The sequence below is a fragment of the Microcaecilia unicolor genome, chromosome 4 (genome assembly GCF_901765095.1).
Source record: "Microcaecilia unicolor chromosome 4, aMicUni1.1, whole genome shotgun sequence".
Lineage (NCBI taxonomy): Eukaryota > Metazoa > Chordata > Amphibia > Gymnophiona > Siphonopidae > Microcaecilia > Microcaecilia unicolor.
The window spans coordinates 67,417,712-67,431,079 of record NC_044034.1 but is presented as its reverse complement, the minus strand read 5'-3'; the positions used below and the strand labels follow the sequence as shown (position 1 = coordinate 67,431,079).

At 40.2% G+C, this 13,368-nt stretch overlaps 1 protein-coding gene across 1 annotated transcript in view; it reads right to left on the bottom strand.

Moving 5' to 3' along the window:
• Positions 1 to 1,264: 1,264 nt before the first annotated feature.
• Positions 1,265 to 13,368, bottom strand: part of TNFRSF19 (TNF receptor superfamily member 19) — a 98,748-nt gene continuing 86,644 nt past the window's right edge. Inside the window, exons 9-10 of the mRNA XM_030200311.1 lie at positions 10,403 to 10,805; positions 1,265 to 4,062 (exon numbers count right to left, since the gene is read on the bottom strand). Coding sequence (XP_030056171.1) covers positions 4,054 to 4,062; positions 10,403 to 10,805 — 412 coding nt within the window. The 3' untranslated portion in view covers positions 1,265 to 4,053. The remainder of the gene's footprint in view (positions 4,063 to 10,402; positions 10,806 to 13,368) is intronic.

Here is a 13,368-nt window from a genome sequence, read left to right as displayed (position 1 = left end):
TATTAAACTGTGCATCACTTTGAAAAAGAAATGAAAAGTGATGCACTTAGGGAGTAGAAATCCACGGGAGACGTATGTGTTAGATGGTGAGAGTCTGATATGTACAGGTGGGAGAGGAATCTTGTGGTGATAGTATCTGAGGACCTGAAGGCGACGAAACAGTGTGACAAGGCGGTGGCCATAGCCAGAAGGTTGCTAGGCTGTATAGAGGTGTGACCAGCAGAAGAAAGGAGGTGTTGATGCCCCATACAAGTCATTGGTGAGGCCCCACCTGGAGTATTGTGTTCAGTTTTGGAGGCCGTATCTTGCTAAGGATGTAAAAAGAATTGAAGCGGTGCAAAGAAAAGCTACAAGAATGGTATGGGATTTGCGTTACAAGACGTATGAGGAGAGACTTGCTGACCTGAACATGTATACCCTGGAGGAAAGGAGAAACAGGGGTGATATGATACAGACGTTCAAATATTTGAAAGGTATTAATCCGCAAACAAACCTTTTCTGGAGATGGGAAGGCGATAGAACTAGAGGACATGAAATGAGGTTGAAGGGGGGCAGACTCAAGAAAAATGTCAGGAAGTATTTTTTCACAGAGAGAGTGGTGGATACTTGGAATGCCCTCCCGAGGGAGGTGGTGGAGATGAAAACAGTAACGGAATTCAAAAAAACGTGGGATAAACATAAAGGAATCCTGTTCAGAAGAAATGGATCCTCAGAAGCTTAGCAGAGATTGGGTGGCAGCACCGGTGGTTAGGAGGCAGGGCTAGTGCTGGGCAGATTTCTACGGTCTGTGCCCTGAAAATGGCAGATACAAATCAAGGTCTTGTATACCTTTAAAGTAGCACATATGAGTTTATCTTGTTGGGCAGACTCGATGGACCGTACAGGTCTTTTCTGTCGTCACTTACTATGTTACTATTGTTTTAAACATTAAAATGAAGTTATCAACAAGCCGGGAAAGCATTCAGAGCATGGCTCATGGAATTCTTTCCAACCTCTCTGCACGTAAATGCGTATGTGTGTGCATGTAGGTGTTTGTGTGTTGGTGTGTGTGCATGCTTGCATGTCTGTGTGTGCTTTCTGTGTGTCTGTGATGAGGAAAAGAAAGGAGAGGGGAAGGCAGTTTGAAAAGTGCAATTCCTTAATCAAGTTATACTGAATCAGTGTATGTATACCGCAGTTGTTGGGACTGCTTCTCCTATTGAAATATATTGGAGCATTTTTTGGAGAGGGATCATTACTTCTCCCCCCCCCCCCCCCCCCCACGTAGAAATTTAATTTCTAAAGCACAGATACTTCCTCCCTTTCTGAAATGAGAGGAGCAGGCAGGCAATTTGAAAAGTGCAATTCCTTAATCACAACATTACTGTTATGTACACTGCTGGACCCATTTCTCTTCTGCACCCTACTACATGCAGAAACATCACTTCTGTAGGCCAGAATCTTCATTCCAGATAATCTCCTCCCTTTTTGTAACTAAAGCTGCTTTCCAGGCCTCCTCTCCCACTGTCTTCCAATTGGCTGGACCCTACTTAGACAAGGATGCACAAAAGCCTCCACAAAACCTCACCTGGTAAAAGTTAACAAGTTTGACATAGCAAGCAATGCTTGAAGGAAATCGCATGCAAATGAGCTGTTCAGTAAGAAAAGCACCAGCGCATGTGTAGAACAGTCACCCGCTAAACAGCACACGTGAAGGACAGTTACTTGCTAAGTGTTGACAGTATTCATATGCCCAGAACAGCCTGTGCTATGGATGTACCTCCACAGATTCCATGCTTCACATGGCTTTCATACACACATAAGCAATAAATCACCTGGGGTGTTGAAGTTTCTTTTAGTGGGGTTCCATGCCAACTTTCATGCCCCAGGGATTACTTATAGGCACATGTATGAAAGCCATGTGTAGCTTTCTTTTCAAAACTGCAGGTGCCATGGGTGCGCCTACACAACGTGCTTTTTGGTTCTAGACAACTTCTTCACAGTGCTGTTATGTGCGGGACACACACGTGTAAATAATATGACAGCAGACTGCTCCACCGAGAAGCCACCGCCATGCTACGACATCTCATGACCTCCCGTAAAAATTTGCTCGTTAAAGGGAGGCTGTCCTTCCTGTGCATTGCTCAGAAACAGCAGTGCATCACTCAGGATGCTCATTTTAATATCAGCTTGTAGGAATATATTTGCATACGATTCTCGCTGGCTGCTACCGTGAACAGTAAAAACCACGCAGGACCCCTTTGTGCATTATTTGCTGAATAATGTGCACACTAAACTGGGTTGAACTGGTCAAAACCAGATATTCCTAGCATGGTAAGCTTTGTAGATCACGCCCTTACAGTTTCTGCTGCTAATTACAATGGAAGCAGGCAAGGCAGGCTCACTCACAAAGTTAGTAGAGGGTGGGGTGGAACTAGAGAACTGCAGATAGAAGTTTTAAACTCAGAAAAATATCCAGATGTATTACCCATTCTTCTACCTTCTGGATATTAATATAAATTTGATGACCTTTGAAAAAGGCCAGTTTGCAATTCTAACCTTGTGCAAACTTAAGTTGTCCATAACTTGGTCTGGCTCTGCCCATGGCAATAGATGTTACAAAGCAACCAATAAAAAAACTGTATGATTCTTGAAGTAGTTTTCATTGTAGAATTAACAAAGAAAATGAAATAGAGGGCTAGTGAATAATGTACATTCCCTATGTGTATATCTGTGAGGTCTGCATGTATCTTGACTGCTTGTATATCTCTGTACTGGGTGTGTGCTGAGCATTTGTTGTGTCTGTGGGTGGCAATTGTGAGGCAGCAAGTTAAAGGGAGTGGGGGCAGTTTGTATCATGTATGGGTAGTCGTAGGGGATTAGGTTTTGGGAGTGGGGCAGTTTAAATGGATGGGGCTGTTTGAAGAATGGTGCGGAAGTTGTGGGGCTAGTTTTTGGGTGTAGGGGCAGTATATGAGGGTGGTGAGGCAATTACAGCTGGGTAGTTTTTGTGCTTTGAGAGCAGGCTGGGTTGTGGGGCACCTGCAAGGCTAGGGGCAGTTTGGAGATTTGAAAGAATAGGTAATTCCACTGCCTTACTCTATTCTCTAACAGCTACATTTCACTCTTAAGTTTATATGCTACAGAACTAGAACTCCTTTTCCAACAGAAATGCACTGGCCCATCTTTGATGTTTATTTCTCCGGAACCCCTATCCAATTGGACTCATTTTCAAACTCAATGTGTGTTTTTACCAATTTCATTGTATGTGCACTCCATCTTTGATTTCCTTGCCCACTCCTCCCCCTCCCCCCAAGCAGAATGCTCAAGTGGCTCTAGAGAACCACACACAGTGTGAGGGCTAGTAAGCAGTGCTCCCTTGGTATTCCTCAGTAGCACAACACCTTTCTTCCCAACTGAGCTTAACAGATGGGGAATCTGAACTCAAATCTCCTGCACTGTGGTGTGAAATGAACTGGCCAGAAATACTTTTTTTAAACACATCATTTATGTACCAGGAAATTTTCTTGGTTTCCAAGTTCTGCCTTAAAGAGATTTACTGTACAGAAAAGCCTCATCTCATCAACTGATGATGACCGTCACATAAATAAAATTGTTAAGAAATCTTTTTCGTGGTTATAAGTCCAGTAAAATACATCTTATGCTTAGTCTAGCTAATGATGTACTTGGCAAACCGCTGACTACAGCTTCTGTCTTCTGTTGCTATATTCTACTGACCAGTCTAATGCACAGACAACATTCTGTTTGTTGTATATTTACATAATATTCTTAGCTTCAAGTTCAATTCTGAAGCTTTTCAGACATCTGAGGAGAACAGAAGCTTGCTGATGGAAAAGATGCAAGCACAAAAAAAGCGTCTTCTATCTTCTCTAAAGTTCCTCCTTGGGACTGTAGTGTATAGCTGTTATGGCTCAGATGCAACTGCATAAAGGCTGCCAGTTTCTTTCAGTTGTTTTTGCTGCATCATAATGCAGTGAAGGTCAGTCATATTTGTCCCATAATCAATCGCAAAGATGATATATGGCAGCAGAAGGCTTTCTGGTGCAAAACTTTCTAAGAATCCTAAAAGAAATTAGTGCAACAATAGTTACATATATGCATTGGTCACTTAATCTGCACTCAAAAAGCATGAAAGAACAGAGTCTAATAACTGAAAATACTGTGAGCATCAACAGAGAAATTTAGAGGAGGATCTTTTTAGAAGGGTAAACTCACCAATACTACTTCAAGAGAACTGTTAGTAGAAGTGTAACCCCTACTCTAGTGCTTCTGTAATGTATTTGTATTTTACAGTCCACATCAACCAAAAGACTATGAAGGTAATTCTACAACTGGATGCCTCCATTTAAGCACCAGAGGACGCATGGTAGGAGTCTATTCTATAGAGACACCAGGCTGTTCAGATTCCATTACAGAATACTAGCATAACCAGATAACAGTGTGCCTAATATTTAGGCATCCGCAGTTACACCAATAGATCTGATGCAGGAGGGACACACATAACTTACTATATTCTGTAACTTGTGCCTGTAAATGGGAGCTCTGCCCTTGTCCCGTCCATGCTTCACTCATGTATCCACCTCTCTTGCAAATATGTGCCACATACGTTTGTAAGTTAAGTGCATATTTGCAGAACAGCACTTAATTGCCCTGCTGGCACTTTCATGGATAAGCACTAGTATTCTAGACATTTATGTACACAATGGGTGCATAAATGTGGGTACCTAGGTTATTGAATTGCCCTTCATAAGGCTGATATTCATAAGGCCTCCAAATGGACACAACTTAGCTTCTAAATATATTTTCTGCTGCAACACTATGCAGCTAAGAACAGTCCTAAATTTCTGAGGCTAAAAATTGGCTGACAAGATTTATACTTTCCATTTGGCTGGCTGGCGTAGGCAGCTAAATCTTGTTTTCTCTCCCTACCTGAGGAATGACTCCAGCCCTACCCATGTTTTCAACTAAACTTATTCATTTAGGTACAAGGGATGCCAGGTCAAATTGAGAACTTTGAAGATAATGTACTAATATGCATTAAAGTGCATGCTAAAACACTAACATTTATCTGTGACAGCACACAATATTTAGCATTTCAGCATAAAAGGCACCATTTGCCAAATGTATGAACACAGTTAACACAGTTTTGTGCATAAGTTTCCACATAACAATTCTTATTTAATTGCTCCTGCAATGCAAAATCATACAAAACAGCTCATTAACTATTAGCATGCAGCAAAAATATGTGAGAAATTGGCTTTGCAGATCATTTTCACAAAATGATTTACTACACTTCAATGACATATAGTTAAAAGTATTTTGCAATATAATTTGCAGCTAAACTTTGCTGTTTTTCATGTTCATCTCAGTAGAATAGAAGCAAATGGAAAATCTTCAGTATTGGCCTATTTGAGAGTTAGATGGGCTGCCTGCTTTGAAAATCAACCACTATGTAAGCTTTTGCACAGTTATTACTGCTACAAATCCTGATCACCACCTCCACCAAAATCATTTCCATGGGTAAAACAATTTCCAAAGTCACTTTTGCTGTGTGCTATCACTTGAATTTCAAAGAGCTGTTTGTCTTTGAAAATTAGCTTGCAGACAGCAACAACCAGTCTAAGAATTGCCCCGTAAAAGCATGCAAGTGCATAAATATAAAACTTCATATTACTAAGGGATACTTTTACTAAGCTGTGGTAACAAATGGCCACAGTGTGCCCTTATAAGGATCATTCCTCCGTGCTAAAGCCATTTGTTACTGAGGCTGTAAAAAACCCCAATTTGCTATTTCATTAAAGGCTGTGAGCTAAATGCTGCTATTAGAATGTGTCAAAATTTAAGGGCACTTCTCTACTAAAATATAAATTCAAAACAATGTATGCAGTAGAGGATATCAAAAAGTACAAAATGTAGTTAGAAGTACGTCATGTTTATATGATTTTAAGGCATATTTGCTTGTACTTTGACAGATGTGGTGAAGGGCTCCCCCTTGACAAAGCAAGTATTGCGAAACAGGCTACCTGTCGGGGTTTGTGAGCACACCTGCTTGAAAATGTTTATATAATGTTATGAATAAAGAGTGAAAAATTCAAGTATTGGTAGGTTGGGGGTAAAAGTCAATGATTATAATATGTACACGGCAAGAGGTTCACTGAGGGAGTGAAGTGACACCAGCCGTTGAGCACATATGAGACTTACCCGTTACAACCTGCTGTAACATTTTGTACTTTTTGATATCCTCTACTGCTATTAGAATGTGGCCATTTTGTTACTGCAGGAGCATTTACCAGCATCTATTTTGTAAGCAGTAAGTGCTCCTGAGCTAACCAGTTAGCGTGTGGTAATGCCGATGCCCTAACTGGTTGGCTCAAGAACACCCACAAATAAAAAGAATCCCAAAAAATATTTACCATGTGGTTAGCGCGCACACATCCCAAAACTAACGAGTGATGCTTTAGCTGCTGTGCTAGGTGTGCGTTAACACCTAACACAGCTTCGTAAAAGGACCCCTAAATATTTACATTACAATAATTAAATGTGTATTTTCCTCAGCACTATCACAGAGACTGGTGTTTTTCTTGCCAGTTTTAATTAAATTTAATTTTGGAATTTATAGTCCGCCTAAACTTTAAGCTCTAGGCGGAGAACAAAGTCAGATTCAGAAAGAGGTTGAACAGTTGAAACTCACAAAACCTTAAGAACCGTTACATTGAAACAAGAGAATACTGTTACATTAAACAAAGGGAAATATTGTTACAATTTGTGTGTGTGTGAGTGAACAACGTAGCACTTGGTAGCCAAATAGAAGTAACAGATTAATGGAATGACCAGATCTTTTGTTTATATATATGTCTGCGGCTCTTGCTCGACTCCCCTTATAGCCCCTTGGAGTGAATCAGGGAGTTGTACAGTCACTAGGATGGGTTAATTTGTGGCCCCATAGTATTTATGGAAAAGCCAAGTTTGTAAATTTCTACGGAAGCTCAGATAGTTTGGGATCCATTTGATCTTTATTGGTAACCCGCTCCCATAGTTCTGCACTCTTGCCTATCAGTGTTGTATTGGATGTTCTTTAAAGGTGACAGACTTGTTTGTTGAGGATACCAGTCTGGTATCAGTTACTTGCATGAACATTTGTAGGTAGTATGGGGCTATTCCGTAAAGCACTTGAAGATTAAGGTAAATAGTTTAAATTCAACCTTTGCCTTGCAGGGAAGCCAGTGCACTTTAATCAGGGATGGAGTGATCGACCCAGTATCCTCCTACTATTAATATGCATGCAGCATTTTGGATTATCTGAAGCTTCCTTAGTAATTTATCTTGGATGCCTAGATACATGTCAGTGAGCATTAAGACTAGTGCTTGGATCATTATCTGGAAATGTTTTGTTTCCAGGAAATGTTTGATGTGGTAGGGTAGCTTCAGTTTGTAGAAGCATTTGCATATAATGGAGTTTATTTGAGTGGCCATGGTAAGGCAAGAGTCTATCCAAACCTCTAGAAATTTTATTGCTTGTTTTAAGGTAATCATGGATCCTGCTAGACTGCGCAAGAGTGTTGGTGAGATATGGGAGTCCTTCTCTAACCACAGAATATTGGTCTTATTTGAGTTTATCTTTAAACTTCTCTCAAAGAACCAGGAAAAAAGTGAGTTGAAAACATCATCTATCAGCTCATAAGCAGAATATAGATCAGTCCAAGGGAAGAGAAGAATGATGTCATCCGCATACAAAAAAAATTTGATCCTATATGGTTCCAGCACTTCCCCTATGTCTCTCAGGTAACACAGTGACATAGTAGATGACGGCAGAAAAAGACATGCACGGTCCATCTAGTCTGCCCAACAAGATAAACTCATATGTGCTACTTCTTGTGTAGAAGTTAAAGACAAGACGTTTAAATATTTGAAAGGTATTAATCTGCAAATGAACCTTTTTCGGAGATGGGAAGGCAGTAGGACTAGAGGACATGAATTGAGGTTGAAGGGGGGCAGACTCAGGACTAATATGGAATGCCCTCCTGCGGGAGGTGGTGGAGATGAAAACGGTAATGGAATTCAAACATGCATGGGATAAACACAAAGGAATCCATTTTAGAAGGAATGGTTCCTTGGAATCTTAGCGGAGATTGGGTGGCGACACCAGTAATTGGGAAACAAAACGGGAGCTGGGCAGACTTCTATGGTCTATGCCCTGATCGTGACTGAATAGATAGGGATAGGCTGGAGTGTAAATTTTAAGGGGCTTTGACGTTAGCTTCAGAACTTAGTACAAGAACAGTACTGGGCAGACTTCTACGGTTTGTGCCCTGAGAAAGGCAAGGATAAATCAAACTCGGGTATACATATAAAGTAACACATACCATCTTGTTGGGCAGACTGGATGGACCGTACAAGTCTTTATCTGCCATCATTTACTATGTTACTATGAGGGCAATCCTTGTGGGGCTCCACATTCCATAGACCAGGAGTGGGATAATGAATGCTACCATTTTACTTGGATTGATCTGTGTTGTAGGAAGCATGTGAACCATCTGAGAGCTGCGTCTGTGATTCCTACTTCAGCTAGCATCTCAAGTAGAAAAGTGTGGTTCACTAAATCGAATGCAGTTGATAGATCCAACTGCATTATGAAGATCTGCTGGTCCTTCTCCAGCAGTAAGAGAGATTCAGATAGGAGCCCAGCTATTAATGTTTCTATGTTATAGCCTGGGCAGAAACCCAATTGTGAGTGGTCCAGGAGACCGTGCTGATCTAGAAATTCTGGAGTATTGTAGCCACTACTGCCTCCATTATCTTTATAAGTGTAGGAATATTAGCCACTGGGTGGAAATTATTTAGTGAAGTTCGATCGAGAGGTTCACCATTTGAGTGGAGTTAGAACAATGCCACCAATCTCTCTAGGAGTGTACTATATGTTTTGATGTGTGCTAGTATTGATGGAGGAGCTTCTTTAAGTAATTCTGCCTTGCAAGGGTCGAGGGTACAGGAGCCCTTGACGAATTTGTTCAATATAGATTTGAATTCCTGAAAGTAACGTGTTGAAGGAGGCCCAGTGACAGTCCACTGGTCTGCTGTCCTCCAGGCATTGCTTTTCCTTCCTCTGTGGGAGTGGTCATTTTTATAGAGTTCAGCAGGTTATTCATTTTGGCCTGAAAGTGGTCAGCAAAGGCATTGGCGGAGAGGTTTGTATTTTCTTCCATCTGTGTAGGGTTTGTTAGTTTAAACTAGTTGAAACAATGCCAGAGAGGAGTTGCAGCTGCTAGTAATCCTTTGAGAGTAGTATTTTTGTTTTTCTGTTCTAATCATATTTTTGTACTCCTTAATTTGCAATCTCCAGAGCTCTCTATCCTGGGGTGCTTTGGAGTTCATCCAGGCCTATTCAAGTTGCCTTTAGTTCTTGGGTGTGCCATGGATTTATGAATAATCTTTGGACCTTTCTTTCTTTCCACGTGTAATCTCATCTAATGTTGATTAGATAGTCTGGTTCCAGTTGATGTTAGTTCCTCCAATGAGGTGCTGTTTTTGTAGTTTTGCAGATATCAGGCATCTATTTTACCTCTGAATGTAGTTGTACCTCTTTTTTGCTTGAAGTGTGTTTTAATTCTACAGGGTCTCCCCAATGCTGACCACTGTTTTGCGATGCCTTGTCCCGCTGCCTCAGGGAGTAATGACCTTCAAAAATTGTTCCAGGGTTCAATATCAACCTCCACACTTTTTCAAAGGTCATTACCCCATGAAGCAGCAGGACAAGGCACCAGAAAATGGTGGTCAGCTTTGGGGAGACTCTGTAGAATAAAAGTATACGTTAAGTGACCTTTTATTTAAAAATTTTTAAAAACCAGTGCATTTGAATTAAAGTTTTTGGAGGTTCTTTTTTAAAGCCTACGATTGAAAGATGGAGGTGTGTACAATAATAGCACCCGTCGGGTTCTGAGGCTTTTTTCCTCCTTCTATAAGAGAATACATTAAGCGTATATGGTAACATTGATAGAACCATAAACACTGGTTTGGTGAAGTTTGATTTGGATTTTGATGCAATAAAACTATGCAAATTAATCAGGCTCTGAGCAGTTGGTGGGAGGAAGACTGGATAGGCCATATGTGGTCTTAATGTGCGGTTGATTTCTATATTTCATGATTATGCACTGTGGGTATCTTAAAAACAAGATCCATTTGTGATCCTTGTGATCTGGAGATGTGTATCACTTGGTTATTTCCACAAAAGTGGAAATAAAGCAGAAAGTGATTTAAGCACTTTGCACAACTAATTACAGTTATCTAAAGACTGCTTCTTTCAGTCACCAACTGAATTAAATATTTGGTAGTAGTGCTATATGAAGAGAAAATAGTCTCTGGGAAAAGATTCTCTGAAATTCCTGTTTACTGCTAATTACCTTACCTTGTTATCACCATTTCTGATGTCTATAACTGTGTTTTCACACTCTTGGTTTAATTGGATTTCAACAGGTGATAGGTTCAGAGTCAATGAAACATCTGGACTTGAATTTTCCTCAAGAAAATCAATAGATTCCACAGAATTTATGGAGTGAGAATGAAGTGAAACAAATAATCCACCAAGATCTTTGTCATGGTCTGACTCCAAAGTAACTCTGTCTTTAGTCTCTGAATTGAAAGAATTGTCTTCCCTTTCTGTATGTTCTGGATACGATTCACAACTGTAGACCATATCCTTGCCAGACAAGGCTTTTATGAGAGGCCAGGCTTCTGCAAGCTCTTCACTTGCTGAGTTTGAAATAGATCCCTCGAATGCTGGAATCATTTCTCCTAAAGAATCTGCATTCCTGTAAAATCAAGAAAAAGCTGAAATGTAGTAAGTCAAACACCATTAGGGATCCCTAATGCAGACAACTGGGTTTGGTTATGTAAATGCTCATAATGATTTGGGGTAGAATGGAGGCAAAGCATATTTTAAAAATAATAACACGTGATTAAGCTAACCATTGGCCAAAACATGAACTCATAGGGTCCAACCAACATATCTGCCTGCTCTATCTACAACTCTCTTTTAAAATAATCATATAACCACATCAATCTGAATCTGTCATAAGGTATTACTTATGGAATGGAGGAGTAGCCTAATGGTTAGTGCAGTGGCCTGAGAACCAGGGAAACTTGGTTTTGATTCCTACTGCAGATCCTTGCAACTCTGGGTAAGTCACTTAACCCTTCATTACCCCAGGTCCAAAATAAGTACATGTATATAATATGTAAGCTGCTTTTTAACCACAGAAAGGCAGAATATCAAATCTCATCCCCTTTTACTTAACAATCTATTCTTGATGGTTTTTGTTAAGGGGATAAGGTAGAAATAAAAAGGGCAATTAGCTAACCTCACAAATAGCTACACAATAGCAGAGTGCAAAATGTAATATTAAATTTTGGCATACACAAAATTTTAAATTGATTATATTCAATGAATGCCCTACATGAAGATTATTAGCATGTATATCATCCCAGAATCTCAATCAAGTAACTCTATTGATTCTTATAGAATGTTGCTGACATTTCTATCCCTCAGGGCTGAAACCATGTTATCTGGGGTTTTTTTTTTTTAATTACTGGAATTATTTACCTTTCCAACAGATTGAGTGCTCTCTGTGCTGAAAATATTCTGAATATACTGTATTTAACAACATGACTGAACCCTGTCTGAAACATTTTGTCAAGAATTCTGCTAAAATACGCTAAGGGAACTGACCTTTTTCATATATAAATCTTTCACTTTGTTTTAGAGAATAACAAAGCAGTAGCAAGCTGATCTTTCTCTGCAAAAAATACACACAAAAAACCTGACCTTTTGCAAATAAACTGCAGCAAGCCATGTTATGTTTTGAAGGATTACAAAGTATTAGCAAAGAATAAGTTCTACAAACACTTTAAATAGTTTAGCAGAAAAGCAAGTGTATAGTATCCCTAGTTACAGCACTTCAGCAATATAGATGCAACCTTCCCCAGAATCCAGGGTTTTAAGCTGAAGGAACTAATTAATATATCAATAAATACTACTTAACTATAGTACGTTTCAGAGAACTGCGATACTGGGAAGTAAAGAGATTTACATAATTAGGAATCGATAACCAAAAGATTTACAAAGCTAAAATCAGGTTTTACTGCGCTAAATCAACCTTGTTAAAAATATGGTCCCTCTAACAACCTATGGGTAAGCTGCACTAAAAGGTGGCCTGCGCTATGACTAGCGCATGGATTTCCACGCATGCTGAGGGTGCAGCAATGTAGCTGCACTAATCAATTAGCACTGGGCATGCCTACTCTTTAGCGCCTGGGAAGAATACGCAGATGCCAACACTATCACGGGACACCTGAATGCATCCTCCGGTAGTGCATTTTCCCACTTGGTAAGCTTGCATTAATGCTTACTGCCACTTAGTAAAAGGACCCCTATATTTGTGTGGCTGAAATCACAGCCACACAAAATGTTTACTGGGTAAAAAAAAGGGGGGGGAGGGCTGGGTAGGAAGTGTCCCTGGGGCAGGCTTTTGAATTAACAGTGTGATGTATTTGTATCCCTTTCCTACTTGATACTGTAGTTCCTTTCTACTCTTCATATTTTTGAAATTTTAGTTTTTGTGCACCACCTTGGTCTGCCAGAGAAGCATGGAGTATGTGGATGGATAGTGCCAATGGCTTCCTGATATATACTAGTCCTAATCCTGACCCACCAACTATTATATATTGTAATAAAATAAACCACCTAAGGCACACAGATGAAAAAGAGTTGCATATGTTTCTATGTTATGTTTTGACAATTAAAGATACCATTATACAGATACATCTATAAAGATTCTTGGAGCACTCTGATCAAACCCTGATTTTTCGGTCCTATATTTCCAGTGCTGTTCAACACTGCTTCTTCCAACTTACAATAATTCATTTAGTAAGTCTTCTATTCATGAAAGCTGCCCTACAAATCCTAATCTATTCACTTGTAATGTCTAGTTGGGATATTGCAAGTCTTCTATATGATGCAAGAATTACAGATGTTACAACACCTACAAATGTCCAAAACATGGCTATGAAGTTATTGTCTGGATCTATGGAATATGATCATGTGACCCCCCCCCCCCTCTCTTGCATGAAGAACACTGGCTATCAACATCTCGTAGGATCTCCTTCAAAATCTTATCAATAGTGTATAAGGTTTACTCCCTTGTACCTCTCCTGTTTGTAGATCCTCTACTCTCAATCCACAATTCTCAGATCTACCCAACAGCAGGGGCGTAGCTGCTATGGGGCCACGGGGGCCTGGGCCCCCGTAGATTTGGCCCTGGACCCCCCTGCCGGCAACCCTCTCAACCCCCCCTCCCGCCGCCTGCTACCTTTGCT